The sequence below is a fragment of the Antedon bifida genome, chromosome 2, assembly GCF_963402885.1.
Source record: "Antedon bifida chromosome 2, ecAntBifi1.1, whole genome shotgun sequence".
NCBI lineage: Eukaryota > Metazoa > Echinodermata > Crinoidea > Comatulida > Antedonidae > Antedon > Antedon bifida.
This window is the reverse complement of record NC_136227.1, coordinates 33,740,567-33,764,525: the sequence shown is the minus strand read 5'-3', so window position 1 is coordinate 33,764,525 and position 23,959 is coordinate 33,740,567. Positions and strand designations below refer to the sequence as shown.

The 23,959-nt window shown below is 31.4% G+C and overlaps 4 protein-coding genes across 6 annotated transcripts in view; 2 read left to right on the top strand and 2 right to left on the bottom strand.

Moving 5' to 3' along the window:
• The first annotated feature begins 772 nt into the window (after positions 1-772).
• On the top strand, positions 773-18,779 carry LOC144834777 (glutathione S-transferase kappa 1-like). The gene is made up of 7 exons (XM_078689708.1): positions 773-794; positions 1,669-1,791; positions 16,977-17,077; positions 17,292-17,327; positions 17,495-17,610; positions 17,725-17,818; positions 17,972-18,779. The coding sequence occupies exons 2-6, from the start codon at positions 1,695-1,697 to the stop codon at positions 17,747-17,749; spliced, it is 375 nt and encodes a 124-aa protein (XP_078545834.1). The 5' UTR covers positions 773-794; positions 1,669-1,694; the 3' UTR covers positions 17,750-17,818; positions 17,972-18,779.
• On the top strand, positions 2,316-3,299 carry LOC144834782 (glutathione S-transferase kappa 1-like). The gene is made up of 4 exons (XM_078689720.1): positions 2,316-2,327; positions 2,496-2,612; positions 2,734-2,827; positions 2,996-3,299. Exons 2-4 carry the CDS (start codon positions 2,514-2,516, stop codon positions 3,037-3,039), a joined length of 237 nt encoding a protein of 78 aa, XP_078545846.1. The 5' UTR covers positions 2,316-2,327; positions 2,496-2,513; the 3' UTR covers positions 3,040-3,299.
• On the bottom strand, positions 4,573-14,187 carry LOC144834757 (uncharacterized). 3 transcript variants are annotated; one of them, XM_078689666.1, is made up of 9 exons: positions 14,141-14,187; positions 13,115-13,257; positions 12,735-12,781; positions 11,652-12,188; positions 11,436-11,498; positions 10,981-11,043; positions 10,378-10,431; positions 10,203-10,265; positions 4,573-9,525 (listed from the first exon to the last, which is right to left on the bottom strand). In XM_078689666.1, exons 3-9 carry the CDS (start codon positions 12,745-12,747, stop codon positions 7,328-7,330), a joined length of 2,991 nt encoding a protein of 996 aa, XP_078545792.1. In that variant the 5' UTR covers positions 12,748-12,781; positions 13,115-13,257; positions 14,141-14,187; the 3' UTR covers positions 4,573-7,327. The 3 variants fall into 3 exon arrangements, with proteins under 3 accessions (XP_078545792.1, XP_078545793.1, XP_078545794.1); XM_078689667.1 differs by lacking the exon at positions 10,378-10,431; XM_078689668.1 differs by lacking the exon at positions 10,378-10,431 and having other exon boundaries at positions 10,203-10,262.
• Positions 18,780-18,783: 4 nt separating the features above from the next.
• Positions 18,784-23,959, bottom strand: part of LOC144835654 (uncharacterized) — a 53,384-nt gene continuing 48,208 nt past the window's right edge. Inside the window, exons 5-6 of the mRNA XM_078690729.1 lie at positions 23,795-23,854; positions 18,784-23,129 (exon numbers count right to left, since the gene is read on the bottom strand). Coding sequence (XP_078546855.1) covers positions 20,524-23,129; positions 23,795-23,854 — 2,666 coding nt within the window. The 3' untranslated portion in view covers positions 18,784-20,523. The remainder of the gene's footprint in view (positions 23,130-23,794; positions 23,855-23,959) is intronic.

Here is a 23,959-nt window from a genome sequence, read left to right as displayed (position 1 = left end):
AAAAAGTCTTTCTGTATAGAGAATTACACGTTATCTTATAAAAGAAATAAAAGATGTCAGCTTAGCAAGCTAAGGGTAAGTGCGCATGCTCTCGAAATCGAGAGAGATCGCTACACAACTCCCAAAACAGATGCAAACAATACACTGTGTACTCTTTGTAAAGGTGGCGATATTGAAGATGAGATCCATTTCATGCTATATAGCCTATATTGCCCCATTTATGATGACATCAGAACGATATTATTCTCGGATCTAGATTTTAATCTAAACTTAAAAAATATGTCACAAAATGATAAGTTTATATTTATTATGGGTGCAAATGATCCCGATATAATCAAGCCAGTTAAGTATGTATGTTCTGCGTTTGAAAGGCGCTCGACTATTCAGGCCTCCACCTGATACCGAGCGACCTTTAGCCTATGCAACATACATTTTCATTGAATGCTTTTATTATTGCTTTTACTATTATATTTATGTTTATTTTTGTAAATGTTGTTGCTTAACCATACCTTAATGTTAAGGTGAATGTTAATAAAAAAAAAATTGAATGTATACGTACGAATGACAATACTTTATGTATATGCAAAGGATATCAAGTGACAGCCTCTGATTGGATGCTCACTTCACAAGATGTCACTTGTTATGCAAATGAGCATAGTAGAATAATTATTGGAACACTTTTTAGGTATTTAAGTAATTACTAGTGGTACAGAATGTGGGCTAAGAGGGTGTTGTACACCTTAGCTAAAGGCAGAACTAAGGATATTTCAGCTGTGCACTCAGAAACCACCCAAGTGAGGATATATCGACACTAAGCACGTACTGTATAATAATAATGTACTATAGGCCTAAGAGTGTTACGTGCTATCTAATCATTTTATTAGGCTTTGTGAACATGTATAATTGTGTTAGATCATTTTAGATTTGTAATATTACCGCTTAAATTATTCACTAGAAAATGTATATTGTATATTATAATGAATTATTCATTATTATGTTACTATAATTATGGTTGTCGTCGTGGAGGAGGGACAGCCATGTGACAATTCATAGGGATAACCACGTGACAATTTATAGGGATATCCACGTGGCAATTCATAGGGATATCCACGTGACATTTTATAGGGTCATGATCTATGCGACATTTCTCATTATTGTAAGTTGCACATTGTCACTCATTGCAACAATTTTCAAATATTTTTATTAATATTATTTTTAAAGGTTAGGCCTATTTCTTATTGTTTTAGATATTAGGAAGATAATTGGAAAACTGGAATATAGACTTTCAATACAAGCCATTTAGGCGGTATATAATGTATTGCCAATAAAGGTTGTTGTGTCTCATTTATGTAGAGATTCAATGTACAACCATAGCAACCTTTTGTTTTGTTTTTACAACGCACCATGTCAATAATACAGGACAAGTCGAACATTCATTCTAAGCGCATACAGAAACATGAGCATGCGCAGAATGACTATTAGACTCAATAGCTATGCTGTAAAAACAAAAGTCGCTAAGTGTATCGTTCGTTGACCTTCACACCAAGTGTACCTAAAATAGCACCTGATTAATGTTTGTGTAAGCAAAGGTAGTTTTAGTAGCATTCTATAGGATTTTACTTGTAATATTTAGATGTGGTAAAACTTCACTTATTTTTAATTTTTCAGATAATAAGCCGCCAGGGTTGAATCCTATGAAAGCAGTGTACATGTTTGATGACTTAGCAATGCAACGTGATTACACCGGTGTTCCGTTTTCAAAATCCGTCCCAACGTCATTCTTTGAACAAAGTAAGTCAAAAGAAAACATGAATATTGTTTGAAGGTTTGCATGGCGAAGAAAAACAAAGGTTCGGGGATATCATATGTTGCCAAAAAAAATACAGTAAAATTGAGAATGTTTCTGTTGTTAAATGTTATGTTACAACATTACTTCAAAAGATGGTTTATAAAGAACTCAACTTTCCCAATAACAGACATTTTTGGGTTTTATTTAATAATAATTTATTTAATATGTCTGGTTTTCTAGAAAGTCTGGTATTTAGAATGCGTTTTTAATGGTAAAAATGATATTGTGACCTTTTGGTCCTTAAGAAAAGTCTGAGACATTTTAGAGAGTCTGGTATTGTTGAGACATACCCAACTTAACATTACTTCTTTGTTGGAACACATGCCATACTGCAAAACTGACTTTAATTGTTAATCCCACATGCTATGGGAGAATTAGAGTTTCTTATTATTGCATATATAAATATTATAATATAATATTAATTATTATTACATATATAACTTTTAAAGATATTTCAGAACCCACATCCGTTCTTGAGGTATATGAATATTGAATTTTCTTTTTATAAAACTTTATTTTACAATCAAAATTACAAAAGGCTGGATTGATATTTTTGTTGATTGAGATGAAAATTTTAATTTAAATTTAATATTATATTACATGATATTTATTGTCATATCAAATCTACATCTTCAATTATTTTTAGGCAGCCCAGGCTGCTGGAATGTCTGAAGAGGTCGCTAATAAATGCATGTCAAAGGTCAAAGATCAATCAACAAAAGAAGAGTTAAAAAGAATAACGGGCATTGCACTCGAAAGTGGTGTAAGTAATTTGAATTTAAAGTTTATTTTTTATTTTTAAAATTAATTCAATTTACAGTATATATTGGCGAGTCTGTTGTACAATTAAATATTCAAATAAAAAATGTGATTTTAATTTGTAGGCATTTGGCGCACCATGGATATTACCTCACAATGATGGAGAAGTGAAGACATTTTGGGGAACAGATAAAATACCTCTTTTAGCTCATGTAATAGGTAAAAACGCATGCAAATTATCAAATACTTGTAGTAGGCCTACGTATTTTAGTATTTTAAAATCACTGTATTATTATCAGTATTGTCATCATATATATTTGTCAATGTTTTCATATTCATTAGAAATTAATACTGTGATAATATTTTTTATACTTTTTTACTTTGAAGGTGAAAAATGGGAAGGTCCATTAAAACCGTCATCAAAATTATAGTCTGCTGCCCTCTACAGATTTCAGTTTGTCCAACTTTTTAAACAGATCAACATTACTGTTATTTTAAACAAACATTGTATCATGGTTTTAATTGTGATTTCAGTTAATATTTGTGTTTATCTACCAATATTATATTCATTGCAACCACTATTTTTAATTCATCATTACAAGAAACCAATTTAGGATGTAATATTGTGAAAAATTGATTATAACCAAACCTTTAAAATGTATGAATACTGTATTAAAATCAACGATATTTTATAAACAATATATAATATAAACGGTGACTTTGTTGTAAAATAATGTGTAACATTAAAGTAAAAGAATTATCACCAGTTTATTTGCATAGTGTTTAGTTTTTTTTACAACAGCTAAAATATATATTATAGTACAGTAATCGAAGACTTAGACCTTTACAAAAAATGACAGAAATTAAATTTAGAGTAAGTTAGGTCCATCCCCTCAAACACCCTCCCCTACCAAACCATTGTATTCTCTCTATTATAACACTACATGTGTATTTTAACTTTAAATTGATCTGCGCCTCTCGAAAATAGTAATAAAAAACACTCCTTGTATTAGAATGATTAGGTTGGCATTTTGACTGAACTTATCACTGTTACAAACTGAACATAAAGCATTCCTTTATTATGCAAAAATATTAAAAAATAACATTTGTGTTTACTTCTGGTTTAATTGGTTAGGAGGAGGTGGATAGGTTTTTGAGTGAAAGTTTTTAATAAATAGTTTGTTTTTTATGGGTTTGCTACTAAAGCTCTGTCCACACTGGAGAGCAAGAAGAGTGATGAATTGTAAAGCTCTGTCTTTACACTTTGTGACAAAAAAATGTGGTGTGTCCATATATGGACATTATGATATCGTATCTCTACCATTTGGGCATATCGCTACCATGTTTGGGCACATCACACTTTGTTGGTCATGTAGACAGAGCTTAAGTTTGTTTATATTTAGACTTAAAAAATGAAGTGATTTTGGGTGACAAAGGGTGGACCTCGCGGAACTAGTGCTACCCCTCCCACTGGACCTGGCCCTGATCGCATGATCATGACATCATGGTCTCTGCAGGTTTATTTTTGACATGCTGTAGACATCACACAATACTAAAAAAAGATAACATTTAAAAAAAAACTTTATTAATAATTTTGTCCTCAAGAAAAAGTGATTTTACTTGAGTCATTGGAACAACATTGATAATAATTAACATTAATTTTACTATCATTATCAACAATAATTACATAAAAATATTCTAAAAACGTAACAATAATATACAAGACATAAGTATACACAGATGGAATATAACAATAATATACAAAACATAAGTATACACAGATGGAATATAACATTAACAATAATATACAAGACATAAGTATACACAGATGGAATATAACAATATATACAAGACATAAGTATACACAGATGGAATATAACAATAATATACAAGACATAAGTATACACAGATGGAATATAACAATATATACAAGACATAAGTATACACAGATGAAATATAACCGTACAGAACATATTACTTTAAAATGACAATTGTTATTTATTATACTGCAAAGTAGATTATTAATATATTATTAAATGCATTTAATATTTTCTTTCTTATAACACATTAATATATAATACTATAGGCATTCATACACAACTATCACATAATGTAATATGGCAGTATTCTCACTGCATACACATTCACATTCATTACAAATGAAATATATCAAGATATTTATGAAATAGGCACTAGTTTAGGCCTAAGATACAAACAAAATAATATTTTGTGCAAATTAGTGTTTCATTAAAAAGTCAAGCATACAAGTGTCAGATATATTGAACATATCATTTCATTTAATCATATAGAGGGAAATAATTGTTTAGATTCATGTTTTAATGTAAATTAAAAGAATTTTAAAAAAGAGAGAGTGAACACTTATATTATAATGTCATCTCTGTATGTTCTTATTCTAGTCCTCCTACTAGCTAGCTAGTGTCCCACCAAGTCTTTACAATATTTAAATACATTACAATGACTAGGCCTAGCCTACTTACAATTTTCAATTTTAGCAATCGAATGACTGAATATTAATGGAATGGGAATGAAAAGAACAACATACCTCAAACATGATGTGCAGACTAGACAAGCCGAGTTGAGGCCGTCAGTAGTAGTAGGCTAGGCCTATAGTAAGTAGGCCTAGAACAGACAAACAAGGTATAGGCCTAAGTTCTAGGCCTAGACCTATTTAGGCTAGACCTAGGCCTACACAGTTTTCAGCTGGGGCTAGAAAGCCTAGGCCTAGGCCTAGTTAGTAGGCCCTAGCCTATTTCTAGGCCTAGGCCTAGGCCTAGCTAGGCCGCCTAGCTAGATAGACTCATCATTTTTTAGACATTGTTGCCTATGTTGTAGCCTACCTACTCTAGTAATAATATAGTGCTTGATGGACAATTTATACAGATTTTTGTTCTTTGTGGCTGCAGACATTCAGTCACATAGATCCAAATAAAATGAACGAATTCGATAATGAAAATCGTATATCTCTCTCTAGAAATTCGGAGTGGCCAATGCGGCATTGAACTGGTTTGATACTTACCTTCGTCCTCGATTTGCCAATATTGAATATCGAAACGTGGCAGGCTGAAGGCGCTTGACCTTTGACAAGATCGCCTAAAACTTTTTGTATATTAACTTTACAATACCTAGTGTTGTATATTCTGGTACAGCCGCTCCATAATCTCTTTGCTTTTCTTCCTTATATCTATATTTTTAATTTATACTAACAAATATCTTTTTATTAATATTATAATAATAATAATATATCAAAAATTTATTTAATAATATTTTTCGCATAATATACAATCTACGATAATTTAATTAATTGATATAAAAAATGTAGCCTATTAAATAAATAACATCATTTGAATAAAAGAACAGAGCACACCCTACACATAATCAAACATCGTATACTCTGTCTCTAACAATTTTTTCAATCTTCTATCGACTAAAGCCGAAGTATAGTCGTTATCTCGGAACCGTTCTATGGTTACCACCAGGTAGGCTTACGCGCCTTCATTAAAGCTTCTATGAATGGATGTACTGGTTGGAAGCAGGAACGCTAGTAGACCAAACCCAGTACCGTTTTGATTACGATCAATCGGGAAATTACCTCACGATGTAATGCAATATAGGACAATTACCCTGAATGTAACAACCAAACAAACACAAGTGATGGAAACACTAACTTTCCAAAACAAAACTCGATTAGATGAGAATGAGATTGGGTATTTTTTGTCTATACAATTTTCTCTCATTTGCGTTACTCTATACTCACTACAAATAGGACAATATATTCAACTTCATTCAGTATACTTCGTTCAATGGCACATGCAAGCAGCCATCTTCGACAAGTGCTCAAATTGCAAAATAATATAAATATACAGTTAACTTGAACAAATTTATAATTTTATGTATGTAACAGGTCAATAACTGTACTTCCTGACATTTCTTTGATAAATCTTCTATTAAGCAGAATAGAAACATATATATTCTGAACAATCTGACACCAAAATGAACTTTCCACTCCAACCCAATAATGAGATATGGCAATTTGACTGAAAAAAAACAGGTCAAAGGTCAAATATGGTATTTCTGGTCATTATTTGAGAAAAAATGTTATTATAGTAAATAGAAATGTTTATGTTCTGAACATTTTGACACCAAAATTAACTCTCTATGAGAAGTAGTTTTATGGATATCAAAATATATTAACCGTAACAAGGTTGGCAATTGCACCGTAAAGGTCAAAGGCAAAACTGAGTACTTCCGGTCATTTTTGGATAAAATGTTTCAGTAAACTAAATAGTAAAATATATATTCTGAACAATTTGACACCAAAATAAACTGTCTGTGACAACTATTTACTGAGATATGGCAATGCCTTAAAATATGGGTCAAAGGTTAAAACTGGTACTTCCGGTCATTTTTTTCAAAAATACTTCATTAGAATAAATAGGAATGTTTATGTTCTGAACAATTTGAGCTAAAAATCAACTCTCTGTGACCAGTAGTTTCAGAGATATAGACTGTTTAAGCGAAAATGTCCGCCATTTTAAATTATGCAAATTAGGTGACCCAAGGGGTCATTTTGCTTGGCGCCCATCAAAAATTGAATTTGTATAGGGTGGGCAACCTGTATACCAAATTTGGTGCTTTTGGAAGAAAGTAAACCAAACACCCTTATTTCAGCCCTAACAGACTCCACTACTAGTCATCCATTCATTCATAGAAGTGCCGGTAAAGGAGAGATAGGTCTCTCTTCAAACGTTCTTCAGCAGTAGTAGTCAAGTAATTAATTACTTCACTTGATAGATTGCAATCCCACATGTAAAGCGTCCTCAGCTTAGGGCACATAATGAGTAATGAAGACATTGAATTAACATCAATGTTGTGAAGGTTATTAGCAGAGATATTGAGTTCACGTAATGCTAATTGAACTTGTTTGACAGAACATTCTGTAACCAAGTGATTGATTACGTCACCTGATAGATTGCAATTCCTCATGTCAAGCCACCTCAGCTTAGGAGACATAATGAGTAATGAAGACATTGAATTAACATCAATGTTGCGAAGGTTATTACAAGAGATATCGAGATGACGTAATGCTAATTGAACTTGTTTGAGAGAACATTCTGATACAAAGTCATGAAATACATCACGTGATAGATACTGATCAATAAAAACACTTTTACATTTAGCTTCAATTCCTAGAATATGTGCAATAACTTTTCCCTTGCGTTTCAATGCCATCTTACTACAAAATGTATTCAAACTTTTATTCCCTTTTGCATAATATTTCAACGGTTCTTTGTCATATGCCATGCCATAAAGTTGCATAATTAGACGTATGAAATGCCCATTACATTGCACACCTGGACTAATGTGGTCAATAAACATTTTTATGGAGGTAGATATATTGTCCAAATGTGTCTTTATTTCTAAATCTTGAATTTGATCATTTAATTCATTTACCACAGCATCTTTATGTTGTTCTTTAACAAACATTAAATTACTCGGCAGAGAACGATATGTCGACAAACTATTTGTAACCCAGTGCTTTAAAAATGCATTAGCGTTAGCACCAAGGAAACCAATTGCAAACTTTCTCCCCATCTTTAAATGCTCACTTTCTCTTATTACTTTCCATTCATTATCATCCAATGGTGTAAGTATTCGTCTTACATCTTCTGTTGTGCATTCATTCTCGATACCATCACTTTCACATAATTTGCACAAATAGAATCCTACCAATGACTCTACTATCAACTTGTGAGGAGGCATGAAAATCCTTTCAAAGCTAGATTTTGAAATTGGTGCTTCTTCGTAAACAAACCCAAGATTTACGGCCATGTCAATCATATCTCTTGTGGAATGTGTATCATTCAAATCTGTCATGTTTATTGAAAGTTGATTCTTTTTTAAGCTTTTATACATACACTTCCCTAATAAAATCATAGCATTTACATAATTCGCTGGGATGTCTTCAAATTTAGAAATTTTGGCGACTTGTTTGTTAAATTGATTTAAAATACTACGAAATAGTTGTTTAAAAAGATCAGCACTGTCACTAGGAAGACTTTGATTGTCTTCCCATAGCATACAAATTGAAAGAAGTAGCATTGGATTTTTGCACATTGAATATGCTTCTGGATGTTTTCGATAATAATACCTAGTGTCAATACCTAATTCCCTTTTAAGCGAATCTCCCAATTGCGGTTGTCCAAAATAATTAAAATATTTCTCAATATACTCCCATATGCTCTCTTGATTAAATCCCTTAACTCTCACATGAACGTTACACTCTCTTTTAAATTCATCTATGTTTTCTGGTCGTGAAGTAAGTATCACAGTACTTTCTTTAAGGTTGGTTTTATTGAAAAGACTTAACACACTTTGATTATCAAATCTCAATTCATCTAATCCGTCTAGTAGCAACACAACTTTACCGTCATGTTTCTTTATGAATTTCTGTATTAACCGTGGATCTTTTGGGAGATCTGTGTCTAAATTGAAATCTTTCATATCCAGTTGCTTTACAATTAGATCAAATATATTGTCATCTTTTTGCAAATCTCTAACACATAAGAAAAATACAATTTTACCTTCAAAGACATTATTAGATTGATTAGGTGTAGCCCATATGTATGATAAATGTCTTATTATGGTAGTTTTACCAATACCTCCCTCTCCTTCAATAAGAGCTCTACATCCAGGTGTGGAGCTGATTACATCTACCACTTCTTCTAATGTTGTTGGTTTGCTTCCTTTATTGTTTTCACGTTCTTTCAGTAGTTCCATATCGGTAAACATCTGTGAAATGTCAACTTTGTATCTATCATTCATTGTTGCAGGTGTAAATGTACTGGCCTGTCTGCACTTTTCCTTTTGTATTTTAATCAGATATGTTTGTATCTTTTCTAAAAACAAAGAAAATTATTCAATAGAAAGAATCTTATACTTAATTATATTTTATTAAGCATTTTATATATTAGTATTATTATTGTTAATATTAATTCATCTTAATTATTTATTTATTTATAGGCCTATAGTTTATTTTAGTAGGCCTAAATAATATTGGTCTGGTTGTTCTTTTTACAGGCCTAGATAATGTCATCCTAGCTATAAATAAAATTGAAAGTTGTTATTATAGCAATTTGAAATTATTTTACCTAAAGTTATTGAAGATTGTTAATCAGTCATACCAAAGTCTCAATATCGTATTTTTTTGTAAATCATTAGGGTTTTAGAGGGCGACAAATACATTTTTTTTTCTATCAGGCCGGTAGACCAGGATATTTCAGATTAAAATCAAACTAACTCCGTCAGAAAACGATATAAGTATGTAAGTTTTATTTTTGTAAATTTCTTAATTTTGCTGTAATAAAAAATTGTTCATATCCGATTATACGATTGTTGGAATGAGGTGTATACAAGATTAATTGTTCTAATCCTGATTTTAATTACATTGTTCATGTTTTTTGTTCTTTTATAATTAATAAGCCTTGTTTAGGACAAAATTCACAACAAGAAATATTCTACTGCATAAAAAGCGTCTTTATGGGAGAAAAATTATACGATACTAATAATAACTAACCTGTTTCTGACTCAACCTTATTTTGCGTTCCTTGTTCTTCGTTACTAGTAGTCGACACTTCTACTGTTTAATAAATAAATAAGTGTCTTAATAATTATTATCAAACCAACCTTATTACTTTACAATTATTCTACCGCATAATAAACTTCTTTATAGAAGAAAACTTATAGTTTACAGTTATTAACTTTTTGCGCTCCTTGTTCTTTTTCACTTGTGTTCGGCACATCTACTGTTTAATGATAAATAAGAATAGATAAATAGCTTAACTACCTCACAACAAGTCAGTGACTGGAATAATTACTTCAGAATAATTCTAATACAATACTAATATTACAAAATTCATTGCAAAGTTTTCTTTTTTTAGTGAGTAACGCGCTTGTATATAGAAGGCGACAAACACAAATTGAAGACAATCAGAAAGAAAACTTCAGTTTAAAATATGATCAATAGAGGGCAGCAAATCAAAATAATGAATTCACAGACAGTGCAGTACAATCTGTAGCCCGCACTTCAATCACCCTAAACACGCAGGATATACAGTAAAATAAATTATACCGTGTAATATCATTCTGGACATCGTTTTTTTTTCAATAACAACTCTCAAATCCGACTGCATTGAGAGAACTATATCAATAAGCCTTACCAAATATTTGAATTAAAAAAATTTTGAAAATCACAAAAAGAGGCTTTCAATTATATCTAGTGTAGAGTGTTCGGCTTGTCATTAAAAACACAAAAACTTATAACATATTATAGCCTACATGACATTATAACTAACCTGTTTCTGATTTAACATTTCGTTTTGTTCCTTGTTTTTCATTACTACTGGTCGGCATTTCCCCTGTTTTAGTAAATAAATCACAGAATAAAATCTAAATTTGCAATTAAAATCCATTAAAAAAAAATGGTTGTGTAATATGAATTAATTTTAGTTGATTAAGATAACTTACTTATCCAAGAATAAGCATGACAAAGGGATAAGTGATAATTGCTAGCCATGCTTTAATTCGTATCTGTGTAACACAAAAGTTCCTCGGGGAAGTTTTGATGGGGTTGTCGTCGTATAAAACATTTGTATGACTGGTAAGCGTAAAACTGATTGATCTACATGTTGAGCCAATAAAATGATATTGCTAGGACCCCTTTCATTTCCATTTTAAGCTTGTACATCATTAAAACATAAAATTAGTTTATTTTGTTGCACTGTAGCCTACATAATAACGTATAACTAACCTGTTTCTGATTTAACTTCTTGTCGTGTTCCTTGGTTTTCGTTACTACTGGTCGGCATTTCACCTGTTTTAATAAATAAATAACAGAATGAAATTCGAATTTACAATGCTAAATCAAAACTTTAAGCACTATGAAAATATTATGCATGAAAACATCACAAAATAAACTTTCTCGTGAAAGAAATGAAATACTTCCTCTTTTTTCATAAATACATACCTTGTCTATCATCATGTGCAGATTTTCCAAGACAATCTGTAAACCTGGTAATTCTTGAAGGTGTACCTAGACGGTTTTCTTTATCTAATACGAATACGGCATCCCATATATTTGTGAATTCAAATTTATTCAGTTCATCATAATTATGAATAACATTCTTCAACTCATCTTGTCCAATTTCTCGCAAGGTCTGGAACAGTTGTTTACGAGATGCTGACAGCGTCTCCTCATCAACAAGTTGGACATTGTTATTTGCCATATTATACTGGTTTATCTGATCTACTGCTTCACTGAAACCTGTCACATTAGCTATGTCCAGCAAAAGCCTGATTTTATGCGGTGTGATTTTACCGGTTCGGTGAAGTTCATTAAATAAACTCATTGCTGTAACATTATCACGGTCAAGGTCTCCTAATGGTATGTATCCATGCAGGCAGAATCTCAACCACTTAAAGTAGCGACCATCATAGTGTTTGCTAAGTTGAGCTTTTAAAGTATGGAACTTTTCTTTAAGGTCTTCACCACATTCAGATTTGTCTGACAAACAAAACAAAAATATATGAATATTACATTAAATAAAAATGTATAGAAAATCATATATTCGCAACTGGCATATGAGTGCTAAAATTCATCTGAAAAATAATGTTCTTTTGTGTTGAAAAAAAAAGACTGGGAGGATTAGAAAGCCTAAAGTATAATTACTCTGTTCTTCAGAGCTTTAGATAAATCCCTGATTAAATTATTTCAATAAAAAAAAAGTGGACACCCTATAGCAACATCCAATCCCCGTAGCTAAATTTTCAACGCAGTTTCGTGAGCCCAGAACTCCTTAACCGGGATAATTTTGGTTATTTTGTTTTGTTTGTTGTTTTGTCCCAGAAGTGTCTCATTGATTAGGGTCAGTATTCGAGAATCATCTAGGCTTCATAATTCTTTAAGGGATTTGTAGAGTGCATCTATTTTGTCAATAACAGCCTTTCTTGGAAATTTATAATTTAAATTCATTAAAATCAATTAAAATTAGATAAAGCGTTAAAACCTTATATCGATGCAATACGAAAAAAGCTATTTATTTTGTATTACCTGATGTTGCCATAATGTCACTGAAATTCAGTTTTCAATCTTCATTTCTAAAATGGAATAGTTGTATTTAAGTTAAATGCTGTCAATCAATGGACAATTCATCCTGTTTTGCAAAGTAAGCCCCTCCTTTAAAATAACATCTATAATGTATATTGCTGATTGTCACTTCATGCGTCATTCAAACCTAAAACTATTTTCAAAATATGCATGAGGATGAGGGAAGACCAGTTTTCTGGATTCTTACCACGTGACACGATGTTGGAGTAAAAGGACAGTTTACGACAATTAAAATGTAATGTTCTATCCTCGTATTGTTTGTGCCAAAATTAGCAACAATTAAATCGCTGCTTCTCTCGCAATAAAACATAAAATCTGCTCACAAAATATAACGGCTGTTTCCTCTTTATTTTAAACAGACCAATGTTCCTCTAACTTCTGTCCTCAGTATGTTCAGTGTTCACTCATTGACTTAAACTGTTCACAGTTAAAATGTTCATTTTCTTCTCATAGGTTGCGGTAGCTGCTATTAAGAACAAAAAAGGTAAATGAGGTAAATTTATATCTATCTATAATTTGTATCTGGTAAAATATGTTAGATTAGCGCATGTATGTTATGGACAAATGTTGTTCATGTGTTAATTAAATTTTTTTTCAATTTTTTTACCTCCTCCCATGCTAAATAATCATTTTTTTTTACTACGCATGCGCTATTGACATTTTCTACTAAAATGTAAACACATTATAAATAGTAAACTGAAACACAAACATTATTTTTGCTTTTGTGATTCAGTTTAAATTATCTTTTAATTTTTTTTTTTTTTTTAGTTTCGGAAAAAATAGACCAAGAGATAAGGACCGTATACAAGACTGCTGTCATTGCTGTGCCAAATATTATTTAAATACACAGCCACTGAAAAGCTGAGCTCTGGTAATACCTGATTTTTTAACCATAATGACAATTGGACCTATAGGGCGTCTAAAAAGCGGAAATTAAGTTGAAATGACATACCGTAGACATTGGTCCCAATTTGCCATTTGGACAACAAACGAAAAACAGCATATTACATTACAAGCACTCTCTCGTTCTCTTCATCATTAAACGTACAAATAATAAATTATAAATACAGTACAGTAATCAGTTAGGCCTAGGCAATTGAATCTAAATTGGAAACTTACATTATTGGCTAATAAAATTGTAATAACATGATACACCTTGATAGGCCCCAGTCAATCTTTGTGACGATTTCATAGCAGTCGCTTCGCCACTCCTTTTTACGAGTCAACAGCATATTACCGTACATTACAAGCACTCTCTCGTTCTCTTCATCATTAAACGTACAAATAATAAATTATAAATACAGTACTATCAGTTGGCCTAGGCAATTGAATCTAAATTGGAAACTTACATTGTTGGCTCATAAAATTGTAATAACATAAATACACCTTGATAGGCCCCAGTCAATCTTTGTGACGATTTCATAGCAGTCACTGCGTCACTCCTTTTTACGAGTCAATATTTTATATTGTGTATTCATATCACGTATTTATGCTTATTCATTTTGGCCGTGACGTCACAAAAGCTATTCACGGTTTATGCAATTTCTTTCTATAAATACACAATACACGATTATGGAAGTATATAGATATTCTACTCAAAATTCCACACAAGCTATTTTTAGAAAAAAAACACAGAATCATTTGTAATAACTAAATTTCTATCAAAAAACAAAAACGAAAGCCCTGCAGAAGTTATCAGTTGACTTAAATAATATAAATTAGATTTAATCAACACATGATAATGAACCCTTGTTTAAAGACTCATCTTGTAATTACAGTTTTGATTGATAATGTATTGGATATTAACTCACATGTTCATTTACTTCTTATAGGTTAGCTGTTAAGGTAAATGAGGTGAATTCAACATCTGATAAAATAGGGCGCGATTAACAAATTAATAAAAAATAGTAATAATAATTGTCAATACAGTAATAAGCATTGTGGTGCATGTGTTTGGAGATAAGCAAATAAGCACTGTAGACAAAGAACTGTACCTATACTTACTGTATATTTCTGAAACACTGATTTCGCACACAGCATGTGTAAATATTGCGCTCAGAGCGCTCCATATTATCTAACGAGGAGAGAGAGAGGGGGAGGGGGAGGGGAGAGATAGGGACCCTATACAACACTCATGATGTGCCAATAACATAAATGCACAGCTACTTAAATGCTAAGCTCTGTCTGAAACCATTTGTCTAAAAATGACAATTATATTTAGATCGGAAATTAAGTTGACAGAGGTCCCAACTTAGAAAAATGAAAGTCAAAGGCGTGGCAAAACCAACAATAGACAATCCTTGAATCAGGGATCTGCTTTAATCACCAAAATACGGTCTTTGTTATCACCCATCGGCAGATCCATGGTTTAATTACAAAACAGATTATTTTACAACTCTCACTCTTATTCCCTTTCTACCATCAAACGTACAACATAAACTATAAATACTTTTAGATTAGGAAATTATAAATTTAAATTGCAAACTTACATTGTTGTTTTAAAAGGTAAGTTTGACTGGAAAATCTAATAACTTGTAATAACAAGTATACAAGTATGCCAGTGTACTTAACAGTGCACGTTAAAGAACTTGGTACACTATTCGAAAATAGGGAATCGTCTGCCGGTGTGCTGATCTGGTAGGCGCTGCACTGCTGGCTGCCGTGGGTCCGGGGAGGGCCTAATCCGAATTTCCTCAGTTTCCAGTTAAGCTTGAGGACAAATATAAATACCTTTACATACTGATAGGCCTATACCGTCAATCTTTGACGATTTCATTGCAGGTACTGTACTCCTTTTTGTTACGGGTCAACTTTAATATGTGTATTCATATCACGTATTGACGTTGGCCATTACGTCACAAAAGCTTTTCACGGTCTATGCATTTCCTTTCTTTATAATGCACAATACACGATCACGAAAGTCTATAGATATTTCATTAAAAAATCCACAGAAGTTATTTATAGAAAAAGACACAGAATCATTTGAAATAATTTAATTTATATATTTAAAAAAACCTGTAGAAGTTGTATATACCCACATAATTTTAAACACATTTGATTAGCCCTTGTTTAAGACTTATCTTAAATGCACTTACAGTTTTTTCAACTTTAAATTTACCTAAATTTGAGATAGCATTTAACATACGAACGTTTCAGTAATCGAAAGAGCGCGACTCAATAGCCACAACTAAAATACAATAACGTCTACATCCCGACGACGAGGATACAAAATAATTAATAGGCTACTACAATAGTAGTTTCTCCATGGTATACGCGCCTAGGAGGCTGATGATCAAATCTTTCATCAAAATGACAGGTATACAGTATATCAAACAATTTGTAGCCAACTCCCAGGTTGATCAATTTTACAACATTTTGAAGTATAGTAAAGTGTAAGGTGTGATAAATTCACAGATAGGCAATGTTAAGTTGTCTATTGCACCGTCAATCGTACCTGCATCCTTACATTGGATATCAGCATGAGTGGTAAGCCAATAGTCACTATGGTGTGGAAGTTATCGAGCTGTGCATTCCTATTGGCCCGATACCGTGCGTTTAAACGCCATATTTTGTGTTGAATTTAATGTTTATTAGTATATGTTATACGTTAATGACAATACTCTATGTATATACAAAGGATATCAAGTGACAGCCTCTGATTGGATGCTCACTTGCACAAGATGTCACTTGTTATGCAAATGAGCATAGAATAATTATTGGAACAGGGTTTAGGTATTTAAGTTGTACAGTACTAGTCGTACAGAATGTGGGCCAAGAGGGAATAACGGTTGTACACCTTAGCAAAAGGAACAACTAAGGATATTAATCTGTACACTCAGAAACCACCCAAGTGAGGACATATCGACACTAAGTACTGTATGATATAATGTACTCAAGAGTGTTGCGTGCTGTTTAATCATTATTTTTGTTAGGCTTTGTGAACATGTATAATTGTGTTAGATCATTTTAGATTTGTAATATTACCGCTTAAATTTTTCACTAGAAAATGTATATTGTATATTCATTATGTTACTATAATTATGGTCGTCGTCGAGGAAGAGGAGCCATACTGCAAAACTGACTTTAATTGTTAATCCCACATGCTATGGGAGAATTAGAATTTCTATAAATGTATTAAATCATACTTGTCACAATTTTGATGATAAATGTCATTTTGTCATTCAGGTTCTTTGACGGCACAGAGATTTTTGACCGTTGTAAATGACCAACATCCAGATGACCTTGAAGAAGTATCAAGACAATTATGGATAAGGATGTGGTCAAAGGTCAACTACTGTAGTTCCAAACATTTATTTTTTCTATATAATATAATTATATTAACTTAAAATGTATATATCTTAATTTTCCCCATATTAGTATGTTCCCAATTTTAAAACAATCGAACCCCAATGGAATATGTAATTTTATGGACTTATTATTACATAAATATTATAATATTATATATTACATATATAACTTTTAAATAATGTTTTTTAACAGGATAAAGACATTACAGATCCCACATCTATTCTTGAGGTATGTGAATATTTAATTTTTTTTTTTTAATACTTTTTTTGCAATCAAAATTACAAAAGGCTGGATTGATATTTTTGTTGATTGGAATGAAAATTTTAATTTTAATTTAATATTATATTACATGATATTTATTGTCATATCAAATCTACATCTTCAATTATTTTTAGGCAGCCCAGGCTGCTGGAATGTCTGAAGAGGTTGCTAATAAATGCATGTCAAAGGTCAAAGATCAATCAACAAAAGAAGAGTTAAAAAGAATAACAGCATTGCACTCGAAAGTGGTGTAAGTAATTTAAAGTTTATTTTTTATTTTTTAAATTAATTCAATTTACAGTATATATTGGCAAGTCTGTATACAATTACATATTCAAATAAAAAACGTGATTTTAATTTGTAGGCATTTGGCGCACCATGGATATTAGCTCACAATGATGGAAAAGTAAAGACATTTTGGAGAACAGATAAAATACCTCTTTTAGCTCATGTAATAGGTAAAAACACATGCAAATTATCAAATACTTGTAGTAGGCATACATATTTTATTATTTTAAAGTCACTGTATTATTATCAGTATTTTCATCATATCTTTGTCAATGTTTTCATTAGAAATTAATACTGTGATAATATTATTTTATACTTTACAGGTGAAAAATGGGAAGGTCCATTAAAACCATCATCAAAATTATAGTCTGCTGCCCTCTACAGGTTTCAGTTTGTCAAACTTTTTAAACAAGATCAACATTACTGTTATTTTAAACAAACATTGTATCATGGTTTTAATTGTGATTTCAGTTAATTTTTGTGTTTATCTACCAATATTATATTCATTGCAACCACTATTTTTAATTCATCATTACAAGAAACCAATTGAGGATGTAATACTGTGAAAAATTGATTATAACCAAACCTTTAAAATTTATGAATACTGTATTAAAATCAACGATATTTTATAAACAATATATAATATAAACGGTGACTTTGTTGTAAAATAATGTGTAACATTAAAGTAAAAGAATTATCACCAGTTTATTTGCATAGTGTTTAGTTTTTATTAAAACAGCTAAAATATATATTATAGTACAGTAATCGAAGACTTAATCTGCGCCTCTCGAAAACAGTAATCAAAAACACTCCTTGTATTAGAATTATTAGGTTAGCATTTTGACTGAACTCATCACTGGTACAAACTGAACATAAAGCATTCCTTTATTATGCAAAATATTGAACAATAACATTTTTGTTTACTTCCGGTTTAATTGATTTGGAGGAGGTGGATAGGTTTTTGAATGAAAGTTTTTAATAGTTTGTTTTTTATGGGTTTGCTACTAAAGCTCTGTCCACACTAGAGAGCAAGTGTGATCAATTGTAAAGCTCTGTATTTACACTTGTGTAATGTGATGTGCCCACATATGGACATTATGATGTCATATCGCTACCATATCTGGGCATATTGCTACCATATTTGGGCACATCACACTTTTTCGATAGTGTAGACAGAGCTTAAGTTTGTTTGTATTTAGACTTAAAAAATGAAGTGATTTTGGGTGACAAAGGGTGGACCTCGCGAAACTAGTGCTACACCTCCCACTGGACCTGCCCCTGATCACATGATTATGACATCATGGTCTCTGCAGGTTTATTTTTGACATACTGTAAACATCACACAATACTAACAAAAAGATAACATTTAAAAAAACTTTATTATAAATTTTGTCCTCAAGAAAAAGTTATTTTAATCGAGTCATAGGATTACATTCATAATAATTATAATTACTATCAATAATAATTACTTTAAAATATTCTAAAATCTTAACAATAATATACAAGACATAAGTATACACAGATGAAATATAACGTACAGAACATATTAATTTAAAATGAAAATTGTTATTAATACTGCAACAAAGTAGATTATTAATACATTATTAAATGATTTAATATTTTCTTTCTTATAATAACACATTAATATATAATACTATAGGCATTCATACACAACTATCACAATGTAATATGGCAGTATGCTCACTGCATACACATTCACTACAAATTAAATATATCAAGATATTATGAAATAAGCACTGGTTTAGGCCTACTTTTGGTTTTCTAAAGATACAAACAAGATCATATTTTGTGCAAATTAGTGTTTCATTGAAAAGTCAAGTATACAAGTCTAAATTGAACATATATCATTTAATAATATATTATTTATTTAATCATATATTTATATTTATTTAATCATATATTAGAAGGAAATAATTGTTTATAATAAGATTCATGTTTTAATGTAAAAGAATTTAAAGAAAGAGAGAGTGAACACAATAATAAATATCATTTTTGTCTGTTCTTATTCTAGTCCTCCTACTAGCTAGCTAGTGTCCCACCAAGTCTTTACAATATTTAAATACTTACATTACAATAATCCCTAGGCCTAGTCTACTTACAAACTTCAACTTTAGCAATCGAATGACTGAATGAAAAGAACATACCTCAAATATGTGCAGACTAGACAAGCCGAGTTGAGGCAGTCAGTAGTAGGCTAGTAAGTAGGCCTAGCACAGACAAACAAGGTATAAGTTCTAGACCTGTTTAGGCTAGACCTAGACTAGGCCTATGCCTACACAGTTTTCAGCTAGGCTAGGCCTAGTCTAGAGCCTAGCCTACTTTCTAGGCCGCCTAGCCTAGATAGACTCATCATTTTTTAGACATTGTTGCCTATGTTGTAGCCTACCTACTCTAGTAATAATAATAGTGCTTGATGGACAATTTATACAGATTTTTGTTCTTTGTGGCTGCAGACATTCAGTCAGATAGAACCAAATAAAATGAACGAATTTGAAAATGAAAATCTCCTCTAGCTGCTTCTGCATGCTGCAGCTGTTTTGATTACGCGTATGATGTAGACACGCGCGCGACAAGGAAGATGAATATGGATGAATTTGATGATCGCGACCAAATATATAACTAAAACAAAATTTATTTCTTTAAAAACCACAATTATAATAACAAATTATTACTAAACAGTTTTTATAACATATCAATTAATTACATGCCATTTTTAGATTTACAGATACAATTCTATTTTTTAATTACAATATTGACACTTGTGTACTGCGACTTTTACAAATGCGCTCTTTATATAAATTGAGACGTAGTGTACATTACATACTGTAGTTATTGGCGGATGATGATCGTGAATTTATTTTAAGAACATTATGTCCCTCTTCAAACACTCTTCAGTCAAGTAATTAATTACTTCACCTGATAGATTGCAATCACTCATGTAAAGCCACATCAGCTTAGGACACATAATGAGAAATGAAGACAATTTATTAACATCAATGTTGTGAAGGTTATTACGAGAGATAATGAGAACACGTAATGCTAATTGAACTTGTTTGAGAGAACATTCTGTACCCAAGTAATTGATGACGTCAGCTGATAGATTGCAATCCCTCATGTCAAGGTTCCTCAGCTCAGGACACATAATGAGAAATGAAGACAATTTATTAACATCAATGTTGTGAAGGTTATTACGAGAGATAATGAGAACACGTAATGCTAATTGAACTTGTTTGAGAGAACATTCTGTACCCAAGTAATTGATGACGTCAGCTGATAGATTGCAATCCCCCATGTCAAGCCTATACAGCTTAGGACACATAATGAGTAATGAAGACATTGAATTATCATCAATGTTGTGAAAGTTATTACCAGAGATATCGAGATATTCTAATGCTAATTGAACTTGTTTGAGAGAACATTCTGTAACCAAGTGATTGATGACGTCACCTGATAGATTGCAATCACTCATGTCAAGCCTCTCCAGCTTAGGACACATAATGAGAAATGAAGACAATGTATTAACATCAATGTTGTGAAAGTTTTTACCAGAGATATCGAGATTACGTAATGCTAATTGAACTTGTTTGAGAGAACATTCTGTAACGAAGTGTTTGAATGCATCAGAGTCTCTTAGTATTAGATTCTCAATAATCGTTTCTTCGTCACATTCAGCTATGGCTAAAATGTGTGCAATTACTTTTCCCTTGCATTCCCCTGCCATCCTACCACTACTAAAATGCTTGATTTTTTCATTAAAATCCTCCATGCAATAAAGTTGCATAATCAGACGTTTGAAATGCCCATCACACTGTTCACCTGGACTAATGTGTTTAATAAACAATTCTATGGAGGTAGCTATATCGTCCGAAGGATTCTTTATTTCTAAATCTTGAATGTGGTAATTCAAAGCATTTACCACAGCTTCTTTATGGTTTTTTTTAACAAACTTTAAATTACTCGGCAGAGAGCGATATGTTGACAAACTATTTGTAACCCAGTGCTTTAAAAATGCATTAGCGTTAGCACCAAGGAAACCAATTGCAAACTCTCTTGCTTTGTATAAATACTCACTTTCTCTTATTACCTGCCATTCATTATCATCCAATGGTGCAAGTAATCGTTTTATATCTTTCTTACATCCACACGTCATACCGTCACTTTCACATAATTTACACTCATCCCATGTATTATCATCAAATGGTGTAAGTAGCCGTCTTACATCGTCTTCGCATTCAAACTTCAAACCTTCACTTTCACATAATTTGCTCAAGTACAGTCCTACTAATGACTCAACTATCAACTTGTGAGGAGGCATGAAAATCCTTTCAAAGCTAGATTTTGAAATTGGTGCTTCTTCTTCGTAAACAAATCCAAGATTTACGGCCATGTCAATCATATCTCTTGTGGAATGTGTGTCTTTCAAATCTTTCATGTTTATTGAAAGTTGATTCTTTTTTAAGCTTTTATACATACACTTCCCTAATAAAATCATAGCATTTACATAATTCGCTGGGATGTCTTCAAATTTTGACAATTTTGAGAATTGTTTTTGTTTGTTAAACTGATTTAAAACACTAAGAAAGAGTTGTTTAAAAAGATCAGCACTGTTACTGGGAAGACTTTGATTGTCTTCCCATAGCATACAAATTGAAAGAAGTAACATAGGGTTTTTGCACATTGAATATGCTTCTTGATGTTTTTGATTATAATACGAAGTATTGCCAATACCTAATTCCCTTGTAAGCGACTTTCCCAATTGTGGTTCTCTAAAATAATTAAAATATTTCTCAATATACTCGCATATGCTCTCTTGATTAAATCCCTTAACTCTTACATATACGTTACACTCTCTTTTAAATTTATCTATGCTTTCTGGTCGTGAAGTAAGTATCACAGTACTTTCTTTAAGGTTGGTTTTATTGAAAAGACTTAATACACTTTGATTATCAAATCTCAATTCATCTAATCCGTCTAGTAGCAACACAACTTTAGTGTCATGTTTCTTTATGAATTTCTGAATTAACCGTGGATCGTTTGGGAGATCTGTGTCTAAATTGAAATCTTTTATATCCAGTTGCTTAACAATTAGATCAAATATATTGTCATCTTTTTGCAAATCTCTAACACATAAAAGAAATACAATTTTACCTTCAAAGACATTATTGGATTTAGTAGCCCATGTGTATGATAAATGTCTTAATATGGTAGTTTTACCAATACCTCCCTCTCCTTCTATGAGAGCTCTACATCCAGGTGTGGAACTAATTACATCTATCATTTCTTCTAATGTTGTTGATTTGCTGGTTTCTGTATTGTTTTCGCGTCCTTTAAGCAGTTCAATATCGGTAAACATCTGTGAAATGTCAACTTGGTATCTCTCACGCATTGTTTCTGGTGTAAATATACTGGCCTGTCTGCACTTTTTCTTTTGTATTTTAATCAGATATGTTTGTATCTTTTCTAAAAACAAAGAAAATTATTCAATAGAGAGAATCTTACACTTAATTATATTTTATTAAGCATTTTATATATTAGTATTATTATTGTTGATATTAATTCATCTTAATTATTCATTTATTTATAGGCCTATAGTTTATTTTAGTAGGCCTAAATTATAGTGGTTTAGTTGTTCTTTTTACAGGCCTAGATAATGTCATCCTAGGTATAAATGAAATTGAAATTTGTTATTATAGCAATTTGAAATTACTTTACCTAAAGTTATTGAAAATTGTTATCAGTTATACCAAACTCTCAATATCGTATTTTTTTGTAAATCATTACGGTTTTAGAGGGCGACAAATAATTTTTGTTTTCCTGGTAGACCAGGATATTTCAGATTAAAATCAAACTAACTCCGTCAGAAAACGATATAAGTATGTAAGTTTTATTTTTGTAAATTTCTTAATTTTGCTGTAATAAAAAATTGTTCATATCCGATTATACGATTGTTGGAATGAGGTGTATATAAGATTAATTGTTCTAATCCTGATTTTAATTACATTGTTCATGTTTTTTGTTCTTTTATAATTATAACCCTTGTTTAGGACAAAATTCACAACAAGAAATATTCTACTGCATAAAAAGCGTCTTTATGGGAGAAAACTTATACGATACTAATAACTAACCTGTTTCTGACTCAACCTTATGCGTTCCTTGTTCTTCGTTACTAGTAGTCGACACTTCTACTGTTTAATAAATAAATAAGTGTCTTAATAATTATTATCAAACCAACCTTATTACTTTACAATTATTCTACCGCATAATAAACTTCTTTATAGAAGAAAACTTAT

Bases quoted from the DNA above. Each gene is read 5' to 3' on its own strand.
- LOC144834777 (XM_078689708.1), top strand. From the start codon at position 1,695: ATGAAAGCAGTGTACATGTTTGATGACTTAGCAATGCAACGTGATTAC. The intron at 1,792-16,976 runs GTAAGTCAAAAG...TTTGTCATTCAG, and splicing joins AACGTCATTCTTTGAACAAA to GTTCTTTGACGGCACAGAGA. The intron at 17,611-17,724 runs GTAAGTAATTTA...TTTAATTTGTAG, and splicing joins GCATTGCACTCGAAAGTGGT to GCATTTGGCGCACCATGGAT.
- LOC144834782 (XM_078689720.1), top strand. From the start codon at position 2,514: ATGTCTGAAGAGGTCGCTAATAAATGCATGTCAAAGGTCAAAGATCAA. The intron at 2,613-2,733 runs GTAAGTAATTTG...TTTAATTTGTAG, and splicing joins GCATTGCACTCGAAAGTGGT to GCATTTGGCGCACCATGGAT. The intron at 2,828-2,995 runs GTAAAAACGCAT...TTTACTTTGAAG, and splicing joins TCTTTTAGCTCATGTAATAG to GTGAAAAATGGGAAGGTCCA.
- LOC144834757 (XM_078689666.1), bottom strand. The intron at 10,266-10,377 runs GTAAACTATAAG...TTTATTAAACAG, and splicing joins AGCGCAAAAAGTTAATAACT to TAGAAGTGTCGACTACTAGT. The intron at 9,526-10,202 runs GTTAGTTATTAT...CTTTGTTTTTAG, and splicing joins TAAGGTTGAGTCAGAAACAG to AAAAGATACAAACATATCTG.